The 20,478-nt window shown below is 40.7% G+C and overlaps 1 protein-coding gene across 1 annotated transcript in view; it reads left to right on the top strand.

Moving 5' to 3' along the window:
• The window catches only part of EXD2 (exonuclease 3'-5' domain containing 2), a 99,740-nt gene that overhangs the window by 40,699 nt on the left and 38,563 nt on the right, over window positions 1–20,478 (top strand). Inside the window, exon 3 of the mRNA XM_059692325.1 lies at window positions 6,881–7,320. Within this exon, the coding sequence (XP_059548308.1) occupies window positions 6,928–7,320 (393 nt within the window). The 5' untranslated portion in view covers window positions 6,881–6,927. The remainder of the gene's footprint in view (window positions 1–6,880; window positions 7,321–20,478) is intronic.

Raw genomic sequence — 20,478 nt, 5'->3', positions numbered from 1 at the left:
CTTACTAAACACCATATTAACTATATCGCCTGTTTTAGTTGTAAGGACGGAAGGAACGGCACCGAAAGGTTTTGTTCATTATCAGAATTGCGGGAGAAAGGAGGTTTAATATGGAGGAGGAAGGATTAATTTTGGTCAAGTTGACCTTGTTTTAATAGTGTCCTTTTGTGAAAAATTTATTTTAGAGAAAGAGAGAGAGGAACACAGATTTGTTGGTCCACTATTTGTGCGTTCACCGGTTGACTCTTGTATGTTCCCTGACCAGCGATGGAAAAGGCAGCCTGGGCGAGCGATGCTGTAACCACTGAGCCACCCAGCCAGGGCAATAATGCACTTACTCTTCTATATTTATTTTAGTTGTAGTCCGTGCATACAGTCTTGTAAAACACTGATGAAATTTTAAAAACAGGATAGATGCTCTTTTTCCTGTGTCTTTCCATTTCCATTTTTTTCTTCTTTAGTCACTTGCCCAAAAGAAAGTACTGTTTGGGGTGTGCTTTTCTATTTCTTTTTCTTTATATATATGGACAGGTGTTTGCACATATAAAATATATTTGTGTTAAACTTTCACAAATGTATATTTTACAAATATGATGTATTGTACCTACTCAGCAACTTGACTTTTTGTGCTTAAAAATTGGTCTTAGAACTTTTTCTTTGTCATTATGTAGAGATCTACCTTATTCTTTCAACTTTGTAAATTCCCTAGTATGTGAAGATTCTGTAGTATGTGAGATTCCTTACATTGCTTACAGTTTTTCACTATTAAGACACAATGTTGCATAGAAAATCCTCCATGTGTTTGTGTGCCCATATGACCGTGTCTCAAGTAGTTACTAGTGAGATTATATTGTTGTTTTTAATATTTTTAAATTCATGTTTAGAGAGAGAGGAAAGGAGAAAGAGAGACATTGATGTCAGATCAAAACATGGATTGGCTGCTTCTTGCACATCCCTTACCAGGGATTGAGCCACACCCTGGGCATGTGCCTGACTGGGAACTGACCACCAAAGTTTTGGAACGACACCTAACCGAGCCACACTGGCCAGGGCGTGAAATTACGTTTTCATGATTGTTGGTTAGGTGTATTTTCTCTTTGAGAAATGTCTCATTTCTATTGGGTTGTCTTTTTATATGCATACTAGGGGCCTGGTGCACAAAGATTTGTGCACTGGGGGGAGTGGGGGGGGGTGGAGGGGGGGGTCCCTCAGCCCGACCTGCACCCTCTCCAATCCGGGAGTTTCTGTCTGACTTTGCAATCATATGAGCGAATTGTCTGAGACCCCCAACCCAGTTTGGTTTGTTGCTCACAGAATAATAGAGGCTTTTTTTTTCTTTGCTCAATTGGTGGAGATTTCCTGGAAGTTTTAGGATATCTTCCCTTTAATTTTTCCTAGACACTCTGATTTTACTCATGTCTCTCACCTTTGCTTTCCCTCCATCCCCCACCGCAACAGTAACTTGCTCCAGGCTCACTTTGCTCTAGTGCAGCGGTTCTCAACCTGTGGGTCGCGACCCCTTTGGGGGTCGAACGACCCTTTCACAGGGGTTGTCTAAGACCATCGGAAAACACATATATAATTACATATTGTTTTCCTGATTAATCACTATGCTATGCTTTAATTATGTTCAATTTGTAACAATGAAAATACATCCTGCATATCAGATATTTACATTAGGATTCATAACAGTAGCAACATTACAGTTATGAAGTAGCAACAAAAATAATTTTATGGTTGGGGGTCACCACAACATGAGGAACTGTATTAAAGGGTCGTGGCATTAGGAAGGTTGAGAATCACTGCTTTAGTGTCTAGGACAGTGGTTCTCAACCTTCTGGCCCTTTAAATACAGTTCCTCATGTGACCCAACCATAAAATTATTTTCGTTGCTACTTCATAACTGTAATGTTGCTACTGTTATGAGTCGTAATGTAAATATCTGATATGCAGGATGGTCTTAGGCGACCCCTATGAAAGGGTCGTTTGACCGCCAAAGGGGTCGCAACCCACAGGTTGAGAACCGCTGCTCTAGGAGCTCCGTCTGCCACCAGAACTACGATTCCCAGCATTCCTGGTGTTCCCTGAGCTCTGGGTTTTCCCTGACTGAGGGAGCCGCCCCCCCCCCCCCCAAGTTGCCAGCTCTCCCACTCTGTTCTGTGTATGCAAATTACCCGCCATATTTGTTGGGTTAATTTGCATACTCATTGGCTGGTTGGCGTGGCTTGGGCATAGTGGAGGGATAGCTAATTTGTATGTTTCTCTTTTATTAGATAGGTTAGTAGTGTTTTTATATATTCTGGATAATAATCTTTTTGCCATTTATATATGTTTTAAATATTCATCTCCAATGTAGTGCTTCTTAAAGTTGCTTGTCTTGCCCAGTCCGTGTGGCTCAATTGATTGAGGTCATCCCATGCACCAGGACGTTGCTGGTTTGATTCCTGGTCAGGGCACATGCTGGGATTCTGGGCTCAATCCCCAGTAGTGGGTGTGCAAGAGGCTGCCAGTCCATCCGCAGGCCAACACTCTATCCACTGAACCAAACCAGCTAGGGCTAAATAAAAACATATTTAAAAAAGAAACTTATTTTAAAAAAGAAAAGTTGTTGCTTGTCTTTAGCCATGTGGCATCTTTGTTGAACCAAAGCTTTAAATTTTATGTTTAAATATATCAATCTTTTTCATGTGTATTTTGTATTTTCTGGCTATCATTCCCTATCGGATAGGGAATGATAGCCGTGGTCGGCAAACTGCGGCTGGCGAGCCACATGCGGCTCTTTGAGTGTGGCTCTTCCTAAGCCTTAGGAGTACCCTAATTAAGGTAATAACAATGTACCTACCTATATAGTTTAAGTTTAAAAAATTTGGCTCTCAAAAGAAATTTCAATCGTTGTAACTGTTGATATTTGGCTCTGTTGACTAATGAGTTTGCCAACTACTGGTATAGCCTATTACATACCTATGCTATATGGTAGAGCCTATTACTCATAGATTACAAACCTGTACAGTATGTTACTGTACAAAACAACACTAGATTAAATCAAGCACAAGACGAAATGATGGCCATTGAGAGACACAGTAAACACGAGATGTATAACGCTGCTACTGGCATAACGGCACACTGTTTTATAGCAAACTTTTTTTAATAAGTAGAAAGAGTACAGTATAAAATAGCAACAAAACGTATTATGTAGTAAATACAAAATCCAGTAGCATAGTCCTTTGTTATCAAGTATTATGTACTGTACGTGATTGTATGTGCTGTACTTTTTTATAACTGGCAGTGTAGCAGGTTTGTTTACACCTGTGTCACTACAACACGTGAGCCATGCATTGTGCTATATTATGACAGCAACAATGTCACTAGACCAGTGGTCGGCAAACTGCGGCTCTTTGGCTCCTTGAGTGTGGCTCTTCCACAAAATACCGACTTCTGTGCATGGGCTGCGAAGTTTCAATCGCACTGTATGTGCGCGCCCGCACGTGGTATTTTGTGGAAGAGCCACACTCAAGGGGCCAAAGAGCTGCATGTGGCTCGCGAACCAGTTTGCTGACCACTGCACTAGACAATAGGAATTTTATTTTATTTTTATTATTATTTTTAATTAAATCTTTATTGTTCAGATTATTACATTTGTTCCTCTTTTTTTCCCCCCCCATAACTCCCCTCCTCCCAGTTCCCGCCCCACCCTCCGCCCTCACTCCCCACCCACTGTCCTCATCCATAGGTGCACGATTTTTGTCCAGTCTCTTCCCGCATCTCCCACACCCCTTTCCCCCCCAAGAATAGTCAGTCCATTCCCTTTCTATGTCCCTGATTCTATTATAATCACCAGTTCATTCTGTTCATCAGATTATTTATTCACTTGATTCTTAGATTCACTTGTTCATAGATGCATATTTGTTGTTCATAATTTGTATCTTTACCTTTTTCTTCCTCTTCCTCTTCTTAAAGGATACCTTTCAGCATTTCATATAATCCTGGTTTGGTGGTGATGAACTCCTTTAGCTTTTCCTTATCTGTGAAGCTCTTTATCTGACCTTCAATTCTGAATGATAGCTTTGCTGGATAAAGTAATCTTGGTTGTAGGTTCTTGGTATTCATCACTTTGAATATTTCTTGCCACTCCCTTCTGGCCTGCAAAGTTTCTGTTGAGAAATCAGCTGACAGTCGTATGGGTATTCCCTTGTAGGTAACTGAGTTTCTTTCTCTTGCTGTTTTTAAGATTCTCTCTTTGTCTTTTGCTCTTGGCATTTTAATGATGATGTGTCTTGGTGTGGTCCTCTTTGGATTCCTTTTGTTTGGGGTTCTCCGCGCTTCTTGGACCTGTAAGTCCATTTCTTTCACCAGGTGGGGGAAGTTTTCTGTCATTATTTCTTCAAATAGGTTTTCAATATCTTGCCCTCTCTCATCTTCTGGCACCCCTATAATTCTGATGTTGGTACGCTTGAAGCTGTCCCAGAGGCTCCTTACACTATCCTCGCATTTTTGGATTCTTTTTTCATTTTGCTTTTCCGGTTGGGTGTTTTTTGCTTCCTCGCATTTCAAATCATTGACTTGATTCTTGCGCTCCTCTGGTCTGCTGTCGGGAGTCTGTATAATATTCGTTATTTCAGTCAGTGTATGCTTAATTTCTAGTTGGTTCCCCAATATAAGATCGAGGGTCTCATTAGTTTTCTTGTAGATCTCATTAAGTTTATCAGCGGCTTCTAAACAGTTCTTGAGAGACCTTAAAAGTGTGGTTCTGAACTCTATATCTTCCATTGACAATTTTGTCCTGTTTCTTTGTCTCCGCATTTTGTTATGCTTCCTTGGTGCACCCCCTAGTGGTCTTTGTTAGCAATCTTATAGTTAAATCTTGATTGTTGTAGCTAATTCCAGGGAGGGTTTGACCTCCAGGCCAAGTGGCTATGAGAATCAGCTGTGTCAGCAGTGAGAGAACTTCTGTCCTCTAGGGAGGTGCTAATCTAGCCTTTGCCTGAGGCTATCCGGCAAATGCCTCTGTGCAGGGCTTGGGCGGAGCGGGTCGCACAGGATCAATAGGGTGGGCCGGAGAGAGCAGTTATGGCGGCTCTCAGTCCTGTCCCCAGGGGCTCTGCCTCTCTGAGTCCCAGCACCCGCTGCAAAGTTCGGAGAGAAAGCTGCACTCGCTCTGACCGAAGCCAGACAGTCCCGCTTCTCCCGTTTGAGTCTGGGTCCCTAAAGACTCGCCTGTATCTGGAGCTCAGAGTCTGCGACTCCCTCCCGATTGAAAACGCCAACCGCGCCCTCCGCCGCCAGCCCGCTCCGCGCACTCCGCACCTCAGAATTTGACTTCAGCACTGCGCCTCCTCTGAGTGTCCGTATGCGTTTCTCTTTCCTCCTAGTTGTAGGACTTCCACTCAGCCAGCGTTCCTGTGGTTCTGGGTGATGTCCGTTCCGTCTTTTAGTTTCACTTTTGAAGTAGTTGTTCAAAGCAGCAAACTCCGGCGTTAACCTATGCCGCCATCTTGGTTCTCTCAGGAATTTTAAATTATTATTTTACTAGAGGCTCGGTACACGAAATTCATGCGGGGGTCGGGGGGGGGGAAGGTCCCTCAGCCCGGCCTGTACCCTCCCCAATCTGGGACCACTGGCTCCTAACTGCTTGCCTGCTTGCCTGCCTCATCGCCCCTAACTGCCTCTGCTTGCCGACCCGATCACCCCCTAACTGCCCCCCTGCCGGCCTGGTTGCCCCCTAACTGCCCCCCTGCCGGCCTGATAGCCCCTAACTGTTCCCCTGCTAGCCTGATCGCCCCAACTGCCTCTACCTCGGCCCCTGCCACCTTGGCTTTGCCTGGAAGGATGTCCGGTCTAATTAGCATATTACGCTTTTATTAGTATAGGTGGGACCACCGTTGTATGTACAGTTCATCATTGACCAAAATGTTGTTATGCAGTAGGTGACTATTTAACAGAGTGTCTGTGTCCATTTTCTTTCACTTGGCTTGCTTTACTTGTATATTCTCCTGTCTTGACCCTGTGGACATTTCAATTTGCAACCTCCTCCTGAGCATCTTGGAACTCTCTCAAGGTTCTGTCCTATTCCTTTTGGAAGCCCCTCGTTCCTTTGTACTGCCCTAGCTTACCCTCAATATCCGAGTCTGCTTCTATGGAGAACTACTGAGATTTCTGGTGCAAGAAGATCCATGTTTTCTCAAGCCCATTTGCTTCATTCTCCCACTACTTACACCTTGCAGAAAAGTAAAAAAATCTCCCCACCAACTTGCTAATGATTAGATTTTTATTGAAGCAGAAATTTCCACTCAATTCTTGTTAGAGATTGAAGGTTTAAAGTGCAAACACCTTGAAGGTCCATTAGCAAAAATTTATTCACTAACATATCAGTAAGTGAAAGCCAAAGTATAGCTTAATTCTGTTTATTTTTTATTATTTTTTAAAATATATTTTTATTGATTTCAGAGCGGAAGAGAGAGATAGAAACATCAATGATGAGAAAGAATCATTGATCAGAAAGAAGCCTCCTGCATGACCCATACTGGGGATTGAGCCTGCAACCCAGGCTTGTGCCCTGACCGGGAATCAACCACTGAGCCATGCTGGCTGGGCTAGCTTATTCTGTTTTAATTTATATGATTTTATATGATTAAGAAAGCCCTGGGAAACTGGTAGAGGGCAGGAGGGTTTTCTTAGGAGAGAATGGAGATAGATATGAAGTAGAGAATGTAAAAAAGTGAAAAAATTAAAATACAACTGTTTCATGTCAAAATTTGTAACAGTTTTTTAGTTTGTGGGCACATGGATTGTAAGTGGAACAACCCCCAAGTTTTATTGGAAACGTCTTTCCATATAGGCTTAAATTCTGTGTGTAAAATTATTGTTACCATTCGTTTTGCAGATTGTGGGATTAGTGATATGCTTTCCTAAACAGCAGCAAAGTTGAAGATGTCTAGACACTTGGTGGCTTTGACAGTGACCACTCTTCTTGGTGCAGCAGTGGGGGCATTTGTCCTGTGGAAAGGCATCCAGCGCCGGAGGAGTAGGAGCAGCAGGAGCAGCCGTGGAGCCGGGTGGCGGCAGCAGCAGCAGCAGCAGCAGCAGCAGCACCAGCTGCAGCAACACCAGCACCAGCAGCAGCAGCAAGCTCCAAGCAGGAGCGAGCTGCCCCCACCAGAAGTGGACCAGTTGCCTTCCAGTGCCCCCAGAGCCTCATGGGAGGAGAGGATCCTGGAAGCAAAGGTGGTCACTGTGTCTCAGGAGGCAGAGTGGGATCAAGTTGAACCCTTGCTTAGGAGTGGGTTAGAAGATATTCCAGTACTTGGAATCGACTGTGAGTGGGTAAGTTAAAAAGCAAAAATAAGACAAATCATGTCTGCTTTTCCAACTAGAGGTCTTGAGTCATCAGGTAAAGGATAAGATTAAAGATTAGCTTGTTCTCAACTTGCTGGTAAGTAGACTTTAACAGAAACTGCTTCTCGGGATAAGGGAATGCTCATAATCATAGATTCTGAAGCCAAGCAGATCCATGTGAGTTCCATGTTCACCACTTACCGTTCTGTGAACTTGGACATGCTACTTAAGTAAGTTCAAGCCCCAGTGTACTTTTTTGTAATAGGAATTTAATAGTATCTACCTCACAGGGAATTTCTAAGGGTTCAGATAGCCTCTATAAAGCCTTTAGCACAATTTTAACATATAATAAGTGATCATTAAATACTAGCTACTATTAATATTTTTAATAGTATTTTTATAAGGATGCCATGGAGAAGTTCATTAAGGAAGTCTATTAAATGGGAATTATTATACAAGTCAGAATTTTAAAAGGTAATTTGAAATATTGTTTACTCTAAGCCAGATAATATGCCTTTTTGTTTGATCATTTCATTTAGTTTAATTTTATTCTCTTAATAATTCTATGTAGGGAAATGCTATAACTATCCTCACTTTTACAGATAGGAAATGAGGGCATAAAAAGGATTAGTTACTAACCAAAGGCCACAAAATTGGTAACTAGCATTGGAGGCCAAAGGCCTTCTTCACCATCTGGTTACTTTTTCTAATGGCTGTTAACTTTGGGGGAGTTGTTGCATGGTTGTGATGATGATAATATGGCACACCTACTCTTCTGTCATTCTGATTCACAGAGTGAACTTTAGTGAACTTGAAACAGAAGATATTACAAAAATATAAATTACTCAGAAGTATCATCTTACTAATTCAGTGTTATACCTTACCAAGAATCTCTGCTATTTGTTTTCTGGAAATCTAGAATATAGCCAGGAACCAGAAAATGTAATCAAAAGAAGCTTTAAGCAGAATAGTTGCCACAAAATCAGATCAAGGTTGATAGGAGTGCCTACTAGATGTCAATACAATGATGACCAAAAAGAGAACACCTGACAGTGTGGGGATATTTTAGTAGTCACACAGGTCCTACACCTTAGCTACTGAGGGTATTTCTTTTATCATCAGTGGTAGTAATTTATACAAATGACCTTGGGCCATCAAAAAGAATTGGAGGCCCTGGCTGGATAGCTTGGTTGGTAAGAGCATTATCCTGATACACCAAGGTTGCGAGTTTGATTCCCTGGTCAGGGCACATACAAGAATCAACCAATGAATGCATAAATAAGTGGAACAACAAACTGATGTTTCTTTCTCTCTAAAAACATCAATAAATAAAAGAAAGACAGAATTAGGTACTTTTATCTACACTAATAAAAAGAAAATGCAAATTAACCATCACTCCACCACTCTGCTACACCTACCAGCCAATCAGGAGTGAGTATGCAAATTAACCTAACTAAGATGGCGACAGCCATGGAGCTGGAGTGAGCAGGAGGCTTGGGTTGCCCCTGGCGATGGAGGAAGCCAAGATTCCCACCTGCCCTGGCTGGCCCTGGTTTCCGCTCAAGGCTACAAAGTTTCAATTATAGAAGATAAACGCCAGATACCTGCTTCCAGCCCGCCCTGTCCTCTGCTCAAGGAGGTGCTGAAAAAAGAAAAAAGAAAAAAAAGGAGAGGCTGGGAGCTTGGGTTGCCAGGGGGCGTGGCCAGCCTGAAAACAGCCATCAGCCCCTCACCCAGGCTGGCCAGGCACCCCAGCAGAGCCCCCCCCCCCCCCCCTGAAGGGGCTGTGGCCAGCCTGCAAACAGCCCTCAGCCCCTCACCCAGGCTGGCCAGGCACCCCAGTGGGGACCCCCCACCCTGAAGGGGGTGTGGCCAGCCTGAATATGGCCCTCAGCCCCTCACCCAGGCTGTCCAGGCACCCCAGCAGGAACCCCACCCTGATCTGGGACACCCTTCAGAGGCCCCCACCCGTGCACCAGGCCTCTATCCTATATAATCCTATATAATAAAAAGATAATATGCAAATTGACTCTAACAGCAGAACGACTGGGAATGACTGGTCACTATGACACACACTAACCACCAGGGGGCAGACGCTCAATGCAGGAGCTGCCTCCTGGTGGTCAGTGCGCTCCCACAGGGGGAGCTCTCCTCAGCCACAAGCCAGGCTGATGGCTGCCAGTACAGCGGTGGTGGCGGGAGCCTCTCGCGCCTCCTCAGCAGTGCTAAGGATGTCCAACTGCAACTTAGGCCTGCTCCCTGCTAGCAAGTGGACATCCCCTGAGGGCTCCCAGGCTGTCAGAGGGATGTCTGACTGCCAACTGGCAGGTGGACATCCCCTGAGGGGTCCCAGACTGCGAGAGGGCAAAGGTTGGGCTGAGGGACCCCCCACCCCCAGTGCACAAATTTTTGTGCACCGGGCCTCTAGTTTTATATAAGAAATGATATCCTTTTAGAAATATTTACACCAACAGTAGAAGAAAACATTAGTAAACAGTGAGCTTTAGTAGATTAGGAAAATTCACATTTGTCAAATACCTTGATGATTCTAACTAAATGAAGTATAAGCATAACAACAACCGGGTATTCTGAAGTGAATAGTTACTAACAGCCATTGACTTAATAATAATAGGGTTTGCCCTAACGGGTTTGGCTCAGTGGAGAGAGCGTCGGCCTGCGGACTGAAGGGTCCCAGGTTCGATTCCAGTCAGGGGCATGTACCTTGGTTTTGGGCACATCCCCAGTTGGGGGTGTGCAGGAGGCAGCTGCTCGATGTTTCTAACTCTCTGTCCCTCTCCCTTCCTCTCTGTAAAAAATCAATAAAATATATTTAAATAATAGTAATAATAATAATAATAGGGTTTAGTTATAGCAGAGGCATGGAAAAGTTAAAGTGGCAAATAATACAAAACCCACTTCATTTTGGCTCTTGATATGTATTCATTTCATGCTTGATGCCACCTCTCCCTTGAGGAGTGATTGCATTTCTTGATTGCTGCCACTGAAAAACTTTATGAAAAAGTCGTCCATCCTTGTTCACCTTTCTTCCATTTCTGTTGCCCTTTCTCTTTCATTTACTTTGGTGCGTTTGTTTAGTTACTGTTTTTGCTCTTGTTTTACAGTCAAAGAATTTACCTTTTTTTAGTTTTAGTTTGTCTTTTTAAAAAAATTATTGATTTTGAGAGAGAGAGAGACGAGAGAGAGAGAGACAGAGAGAGAGAGAGAGAGAAACATCGATTTGTTGTTCCACTTATTTAGGCATTCACTGGTTGATTCTTGTATGTGCCCTTACCGGGAATCAAACCCACAACCTTGGTGTATCACGACAATGCTCTAAGTCAGCCAGGGCCTAGTTTGTTTTTATACCTCAGACCTTTTTTTTTTAGGGTCGTTTTCTTTAAGGTCATACTTTAGAAGTTCATTTTTTGAGGTCTCATTGATGATAAACATTGTTTTGAAAATGTCTTTATTTAACTCTTCATCTTGAAGATATTTTCACTGGATCTAAAATTTTAGTTTGGCAGTTTATCATCATTTTTAACATAGTTTTTCATTATATTCTGCCTTCTATTGTTGCTATTGAAAATCACTGCTAGTCTACATGTTGATTCTTTATAGGTAATCTAATTTTTTGTAGCTCCTTTTAAGGTCTTCTCTTTGAGTTTGTGGTTCTAAAAATTCATTATGATGAGACTAGGTGTTTTCTTTCTGAATTTCCAGCTTGGGATTCGGAGCGATACGAGGATTGATGTAGTTTAGCAATTTTAAAATTCTCTTTAAAGATTGTCTTTACTCTGTTTTCTTCTCCATTTTCTTCTCCCCTTCCCTCTCTTCTTCATCTCCCTCTCCCTTCCTCTTTCTTGCTGGAATTTGATCAGCTACATTCTCAACATTTTTAAAAAATAGGTTTTATTGATTTCTAAAGAGAGAGGAAGGAAGAGGGATAGAAACATTAATGAGATTAGAAACACCATTGATCGGCTGCCGTCTGCACACCCCTTACTGGGGATCGAGCCCACAACCTTGACATGTGCCTTGACTGGGAATTGAACCAGTGACCTCTTAGTTCAAGGGCTGATGCTCAACCACTGAACCACTCCGGCCAGGCTACATTTTCAACTTTTTATGCTAACCTACATGTCTGGTAATCACTTTTACATTTAATATATCTTAATCTCTCTGGATTTATTCTACAGAATTTCTTTGAGTCTTTTTCACAGTTCCCCCCTTTTTTTCTTTAGCTTTGTTTAATCTGCTGTTTAACTTGCTCCCCGAGTCTTTTTTCTTTAAACCTTTTTTATTGTGAAATAAAGTATCAAGAAAAGTACCTGAAACAAAAATAAACAGCGAAAAGAGAGTAGTTGTGTATCTAGAAACTAGGTCAAGAAACAAAATTGCTAGTACCCCACAATCTCCCCTTGTGACCTCTTATAATCATTATTCCCTCCCTCCCCTCTAAGGTTACCCTGATTTATAGTACTTACTTTCTTGTTTTTCTTTATACTTTTACTACTCAAGCATGTACTGTACTTTAATTTTGCCTTTTTAAATTTAACATAACTGAAACAATCAAGTATGTATTCTTTTGTGTCTGGTATCTTTTGTTCAACTTTTAGTTTGTGAGATTTACCTATGTTGTGTGTGACTGTGACTCATTGCCGTATATAGAATAGTCCATTATACAAATATATCATTGTTTATTCATCCATCCTAACATTAATGAACATTCAGGTTGTTTACCGTTTGGGACTCTTACAAAGAATGCTGAATTCTGTATTATTGGGCATGTTTATCTGTGAGTGGAGTCCTGGGTCATAGAGTTTGTATATATACAATTTTTATAGATAATACCAAATTGTTTATAAGTTAATTTGAACTAATTCACCCTCAGTAGTGTATGAGTGTGCTCATTGTTTCCAACTGTTTTTGATGTTTTTTGTTTTTTAGAGAGAAACATTGATTTGTTGTTCTGCTTATTTATGCATTCATTGGTTGATTCTTTCATTCTCTCCAGGGAGATGAAACCCTCAACCTTGGTGTATCGGGATAATAGTCTAACCAACTTAGCTACCCAGCAGGGCCTGGTCCAGGCATGTACGGAAGACAACCAATTCATATTTCTCCTTCAGATCAATCTCCCCCCCCCCCCCCTTCCTCCCTCTAAGCATGTCTTAGAGTGTTGTCCCATACACCGAAAGGTTGCAGGTTCCATTCCTGGTCAGGGCACATATCTAGGTTGTGGGTTCGATCCCCAGTCAGGGCGCTTACAGGAGGCAACTGATTGATTGATGTTTCTCTCTCGCAACGATGTGCCTTCCCTGCCCCCCCCCCCCCCGCCCCGCTTCTTCTCTCTCTAAAATCAATAAAAACAGCCTTGGGTGAGGATTTTTTTAAAAGTTATGCTGGCCTCATATGAGTTAGATATGAGTTAGGGCTGCTCCTTATTTTTGTGTTCTTTGGAAGAGTTTATGTAAGATTATCATTTTCTTTTCCTTAGATTTTTGATTAGCATCTACTAGTGAAACCATCTGGAGTTTTCTTTTAAGGGAAGTTTTTGGATTATGGATACACTTTTTAAAAAATAGTTTCAGGCTATTCATATTTTTTATTTATTCATGTCTGTTTTGATAAATTATATTTTTGATTTAAATCTGTCTTATCAAAATTTTAAATTACAGGCATAAACTTGTTTATAATATCCTCCAACAGTTTTTTCCTCCCCTGTCTGATGGATATGTAGGGATGGCATCTTTTTCATTTTTGACATTCTTGCTTATTTGTGCTTCTCTCTCTTTTTTAAAAAAATACATATTTTATTGATTTTTTTTTACAGAGAGGAAGGGAGAGGGACAGAGAGCTAGAAATATCGATGAGAGAGAAACATCGATCAGCTGCCTCCTGCACAACTCCCACTGGGGATATGCCTGCAACCAAGGTACATGCCCCTGACCGAAATCAAACCTGGGACCCTTCAGTCTGCAGGCCGACGCTCTATCCACTGAGCCAAACCAGTCAGGGCTGTGCTTCTCTCTTTTTTTCTTGATTACTCTTTCCATGGGTTTATCTATTTTATTAGTCTTTTCAAAGAACCAACTTCTGGCTTTTTTGATCTTCTTTATTGTGTATGTTCTATTTTATTGATTTCTACTCTTTCTCTGTTATTTCTTTTCTTCTAGTCTCTTGGCATAATTTGCTGTACCTTAATCTTCACCCTACTTTAATGACATTCTATCATACTCCACTGAAACTGGTCAAGTTGGTGGCTTCCTTGTTTTCTGATCTAGTGAACACTTATTTGGATTCATATTATTCTAGTTCTCAAAAACATCTGCACAATTCCTACGCAAGACAGTCTCTTCTTAGCTTTCATACCTTCACACTCTCCTATTTCCTATCTTACTGTTCTTGCCTCCTTTTCTTTTCTTATCCCTCTTCTACCTTGCATCGAAATACTGAGATGGCTCAGGCTTGGTCTCTTCTCTCTCCACCCCAGGGATAGCAAACTCAGATGCCTACAAGCTCCAGATAGGACATGCAAATGAACGATGTAGAGTGATTGTATTTCGAATGCATAGGAACATTCTTAAATTTCAAAGAAATACGTTTCCTCCCTTTTTCTTCTTTAAACACAAGGCCTCTATGGTCTATCTTTCATTTTCCTAGTTTTGAGAGAGACATGGACCCTGAGAAATACTTCTTTGTACTAGAAAAACAGTGGTATACAAATATAATGATAAATGGAAGATGACAGTTGGCTTCAGTGTTGAGAAGACATGGGAAAGCTGCTATACTGTTCAAGCCAAGTGTTGCCAGATCATTCAGTTCTTTAAAGAAAAACTTGGAATATAGATTTTTTAAAATGTGAACTCTACTAATTTTAACTTCTGGCACAAGTTTTTAAACGTGGAGACAAAAAAATGAAACATGTCTGTGTATCAGCAGTTGGGTCCATGGACCACTAATTTACTAGTATGTCCTCTAATCTACATTCTTTTTCTAAGTGATGTCATCTAATGTTTAGGAGAACTGATTATTTAATTTTTTTTAATTAAAGTATAGTTGGCATACAATGTTATATTAGTTTTATGTGTACAACAGTGCTTCAGTACTTATATACCTGACAGTGTCATCATGCAAAGTTATGGTATTATTGGCTATATTCTCTGTGCTGTACACCACATCTCTGTAGCTTATTTAATGTATAACTGGAATTTTGTGCCCTTATTTTCCTTCACCTTTTTCATCCATCCTCCCACCCCTTCTTGCCTCAGGCAACTATCAGTTTGTTCACTGAATCTGTGAGGCTGTTTTTGTTTTGTTTGTTTTTTGTTTAAATTCCACATGAAGTGAAATCATACAATATTTGTCTTTCTCTGACTGACTTTATTTTACTTGGCATAATATTCTCTAGGTCAGTGGTTCTCAACCTTCCTAATGCCGCGACCCTTTAATACAGTTCCTCATGTTGTGGTGACCCCCAATTTCATTGTTACAAATTGAACATAACTAAAGCATAGTGATTAATCACAAAAACAATATGTAATTATATATGTGTTTTCTGATGGTCTTAGCTGACCACTGTGAAAGTCGTTCGACCCCAAAGGGGTCGCGACCCACAGGTTGAGAACCGCTGCTCTAGGTCCATCCCATGTTGTCACAAATGGCAAGATTTCATTCTTTTTTATTACTGAGTACATTCCATTGTATATATATGTGTGTGTGTGTGTGTGTGTGTGTGTGTGTGTATGACACATATATCACATATTTATTTATTTAAATATGTTTTTATTTATTTTAGAGAGGCAGGAGAGGGAGATAGAAACATCAATGCATCAACATCAATCGGCTATCTCTTGCCTGTCCGTCCCCTACTGGGGATCAAGCCCACAACCGGGCATGAACCCTTGACTGGAATCAAGCGTAGGACCCTTGAGTCCACAGGCCAACACTCTATCCACTGATCCAAACCAGCTAGGGTTGGGTTTATTTATTTTTATTTTAAAAATATATTTTTTATTGACTTCAGAGAGGAAGGGCGAGGGAGAGAGTGATAGAAACATCGATGATGAGAGAGGATCATTGATCAGCTGCCTTCTGCACGCCCCACACTGGAGGTCAAGCCCGCAACCCTGACCAGGAATTGAACCGTGAACTCCTGGTTCATAGGTTGATGCTCAACTTTTGAGCCACGCCAGCCAGGCTTATTTCTTTTTAAATCCTCACCCAAGGATATGTTTCTGTTGATTCTGAGAGAGAGAGAGAGAAAGAGAGAGAGAGAGAGAGAGAGAGACAGACAGACAGACAGACACACACTGGTTTGTTGTCTCCCATACTTGCCCCGACCAGAGATGGAACCTGCTACCTATGGATGTGCAGGAATTGAACCCGCAATCTTTTTGGTGTACGGGATAACACTCCAATCAACTGAGCCACCCAGCCAGGGCCATTTATCATATCTTTAAACATTCATCTACCAAGACACTCATCATAAGCAAGACTACTTGCTTTGATATCTTGGCTGTTGTAAATAAATGCTGCAGTGAACATAGTGATACAAATATCTTTCCGAATTAGTGTTTTTATTTTCTTTGGATAAATACCCAGAAGTGGAATTGCTGGGTTATCTGGTAGTTCTATTTTTAATTTTTTGTGTGATCTCATCTAATTTTATAGTTTTAAATATAATTAATGGGCTGATCATGCTGAAACATAGAACTCCAACCTTTTATAGCTACCTGTCTACTTCACATCATCCCTTTAATGTCTAATAGTCATCTCAAATTTAACAGAATGTTCCTAACAGAATTTTTTAGTTTTCTTCAAAACCTGTATTATCCCTAGTCTTCTCCACCTTTAAGATTAAAATCAGGGATACATCCTCCCCTTAAGGGTTGTTCAACAGAAGTGATATAATTGAAAGACAAGACCCAAACAGGCAGTTATAGTATGTTATGTTTCTTTAATGGCAAAATATACTGATATTCAAATAAATGGTTATAGAAACCAGGAAATAACATAGCATGCTACCAGACAGAGGTATGGGTTTCCAGATCCCTCTGAGTTACCTATGATGATGTACAATTATGGCTAAATCACCTGTACAAAATGAGGATGCTGCCATGTTTTAGAAGCATTATTTTGCCTTTCTCCTGGGGATGTGGGGATGGAGATGTTAAATATGTTTCTTGTCCCTGACTCATGCCTGATTTTTTAAAAATGTATCTCTATTATTATTGAAAGTATTACAGATGTCCCCCCTTTCCCCCCAGAGATCTGCTCTAGCCCATACCTACCCTCCTCATACCTGATTTTTTCTGGAACTTCTAGCTACAGACTTCTTTGCTTATTTACAGGTACAAATAATTGGTGCAATAAATATTGAATGAAGTGAAGGTCATTTTCCCAACAGCATCCTTCTGTAGGCCCAAGCTTTGGGCTTGCCTGAGGTCCACTGTTTTTCTAACTATTACACTTCCCTTCCCATTTAGGAGGTATTAGCAGTGCTATCTTTAAAATAGACTTTGCATCCATCTGCTCTGTATTTTCCTCTAAGTCCTCCCTAGTCTAAGCCTCAGGAATCTCTCATTTGGATCTTTTCAGTAGCCTCCTGACTGGCCCACCCTGCTTGAACTTTTGTATTCTTACAATCCCTTCCCCATACAGTAACCAAAGTGATATTTTAAAAATGAAAATCAGATCATGTCACTCTTCTGCTTAAAACCTTTCTATAGTTTCAAATAAAACTAAGATGTCTTAATTACTTACACATTCTTAAGGACTTACTAGTATATGCTCTGGCCTCTCTCAACATCTGAAATTTTCTCCTAGTTGCTTGCCATCATACTCATTACTTTCCAGCCTCATTGGGCCTTCATTATATCACTTGAACAGAACAATCTCATTCCTGTCTCAAAGTCATGGTTTAAATTTAACTGAGATATAAATGCCACAGACTAGGAGTGCTCATTATGTTACCTGTTCAAGCCCAGAACATGGTATCAAATCCTTCTTTGCTCTCTGCTGCCATCGTGGGGTCACTTAAAGAATCATTGGCTTTTCTATAAATTTATCAGCTCTGGACTTTTAAGAATTTTGCATGAAAGTTAGAATAATTCTACAGGTGTTCATTATATTATTTATGCTTTATAAATTACATACAACTCTGTCATTTTAATGTATCACATATATAAAAACATAATAGAGACAATAAAATATAAAAATTAAAACAATAGTCCATAGTATATATCACAAATATGTTAAAACTACAAGTATTTTTTTTCTTCTTCAACAAATGCATTTTTTTTATTAGTTAAGGTATTACAAATGTGTCCTCATCCCCCCCATTAACCCCCAACCTCCCCCCCACACACACACACTCATGCTCCCATCCCCCTGTTGTCCATGTCCATTGGTTTGGCTTATATACATGTATACAAGTCCTTCGGTTGATCTCTTCCCCTTACCCCCGCCTTCCCCTACTTTCCTTCTGGGGATTGATACCCTGATCGCTGTTTCTCAGTCTTTGGATCTGTCCCTTTTCATCAGTCTATGTTGTTCTCTATAATCCACAAATGAGTGAGATCATGTGGTATTTATCTTTCTCTGACTGGCTTATTTCACTTAGCATAATGCTCTCCAGTTCCATCCATGCTGTTGCAAAAGGCAAGAGTTCCTTTTTTTTTTTTTACCGCAGCATAGTATTCCATTGTGTATATGTACCACAGTTTTCTAATCCACTCATCTGCTGATGGGCACTTAGGCTGTTTCCAAATCTTAGCTATGGTGAATTGTGCTGCTATGAACATAGGGGTGCATATATCCTTTCTGATTGGCTTTTCTGGTTTCTTGGGATATATTCCTAGTAGTGGGATCACTGGGTCAAATGGGAGTTCCATTTTTAGTTTTTTGAGGTAGCTCCATACTGTTCTCCACTGTGGCTGCACCAGTCTGCATTCCCACCAGCAGTGCAGAAAGGTTCCTTTTTCTCCACATCCTCTCCAGCACTTGTTGTTTGTTGATTTGTTGATGATAGCCATTCTGACAGGTGTGAGATGATAACGCATTGTCGTTTTGATTTGCATCTCTCGTATAATTAGTGACTTTGAGCATGTTTTCATATGTCTTTCGGCCTTCTGTATGTCCTCTTTCGAAAAGTGTCTATCTAGGTCCGTTGCCCATTTTTTTATTGGATTGTTTATCTTCCTTTTGTTAAGTTTCATGAGATCCCTGTAAATGTTGGAAATTAAACCCTTATCGGTGGTATCATTGGCAAATATGTTCTCTCATGTAGTGGGTCTTCTTGTTGTTTTGTTGATGGTTTCTTTTGCTGTGCAAAAGCTTTTTATTTTGATGTAGTCCCATTTGTTTATTTTCTCTTTAGTTTCCATTGCCGTAGGAGCATTATCAGAGAAGAAATTCCTTCGGCATATGTTTGCAATTTCGCTGCCTGTGGATTCCTCTAGTATTTTTATGGTTTCCCGTCTTACGTTTAAGTCTTTTATCCATTTTGAGTTTATTTTTGTGTATGGTGTAAGTTGGTGGTCTAGTTTCATCTTTTTGCATGTATCTGTCCAATTTTCCCAACACCATTTATTGAAGAGACTGTCTTGACTCCATTGTATGCTCTTGCCTCCTTTGTCGAATATTAATTGGGCATAGTGGTTTAGGTCAATTTCTGGGGTCTCTATTCTATTCCATTGATCTATATGTCTGTTCTTGTGCCAGTACCAAGCTGTTTTAAGAACAGTGGCTTTGTAATACAGTTTGATATCTGGTATTGAGATCCCACCTACTTTGTTCTTCTTTCTCAGGATTGCTGCAGCTATTCGGGGTCCTTTTTTATTCCAGATGAATTTTTGGAATGTTCGTTCTAGATTTGTGAAATATGCCGTTGGTAATTTAATGGGGATTGCATTGAATCTATAGATTGCTTTGGGTAGTATGGACATTTTGATGATGTTGATTCTACCAATCCATAAAACTACAAGTATTTTTAGATGCAAAGAAAGAAGTCTGGAAAAAATATTAGAATGTTAACAGTGCTTATTTCTGGGTTGTGGAGTTTGGATATTTTTTTATTTTTGTATAATTGTATGTTTTTGGCAATAAATATGCAGTGCTTTATTTTTAAAAAGAAAAGAAAAAGAATCCTGAAACTAAAATGGATTATCCACTGGCCCTCAGGAAAGAGGATTCTAAACCAGTATTCTCTAAGTGAGTTACTGAAATATGGAAAAAAAGTGTTAGAAATTTTGTCTGTAATGATTGATGCCATTATTCACTTAAAATTGTTATTTTTGTGTATATGTAATGATGTAATATATTAGTATATATATTACTACATGCATATAATTATAAATACCTAGGCATACATGTTGTTTATGTCCCAAACTTTTTTTTTTTTAAAGCCTTACCTGAGGGTATTTTTTTGTATTGATTTTCAGAAAGAGTGGAAGGGAGGGAGGGGAGGGTGGGGAGAGGGAGAAAAAGACAGAGAGAGAGAGAGAGAGAGAGAGAGAGAGAGAGAGAGAGAGAGAGAGAGAGAGAGAGAGAAAAGAGGAGAGAAGAGAGAGAGAGAGAGAGGGAGGGAGGGAGGGAGGGAGGAAGGGAGGAAGATCAATTGGTTGCCTCCTGCACACACCCGACCGACTTGGGCTGGGAATCGGACCTGAAACCCAGGTATCCTTGATGGGGAATCGAATCCTTTGGTGCTCAGGCTGACACTCTAACCACCAGCCTGGGCTCAAATATTTAAAATTATTTTTTAATATATATTTTTATTGATTTCAGTGCGGTAGGGAGAGGGAAAGAGAGATAGAAACTCAATGATGAGAGAGAATCATTGGCTGCCTCTTTCACACCCCCTACTGGGGATCAAGCCCACAACCCGGCATATGCCCTTGATCAGATTTGAATCTGGGACCCTTCAGCCTGCAGGCCAACACTCTATCCACTGAGCCAAACCAGCTGGTTGCCTCCTGCACACCCGCTACTGCGGACTGAATCTGCAATCTTAGCAGGTGCCCTGACCAGGAATTGAACCGTGAGGTTGATGCTCAACCACTGAACCAAACTGGCCAAGCTCAAATATTTTTTATGAATTGACCAAAAAAAAAAACAAAAAAAAAACCAGAGACCACTGAATTA

Source organism: Myotis daubentonii, chromosome 1, assembly GCF_963259705.1.
Source record: "Myotis daubentonii chromosome 1, mMyoDau2.1, whole genome shotgun sequence".
Lineage (NCBI taxonomy): Eukaryota > Metazoa > Chordata > Mammalia > Chiroptera > Vespertilionidae > Myotis > Myotis daubentonii.
The sequence above is the reverse complement of the archived record's forward strand: the minus strand, read 5'-3'. Positions and strand labels throughout refer to the sequence as shown.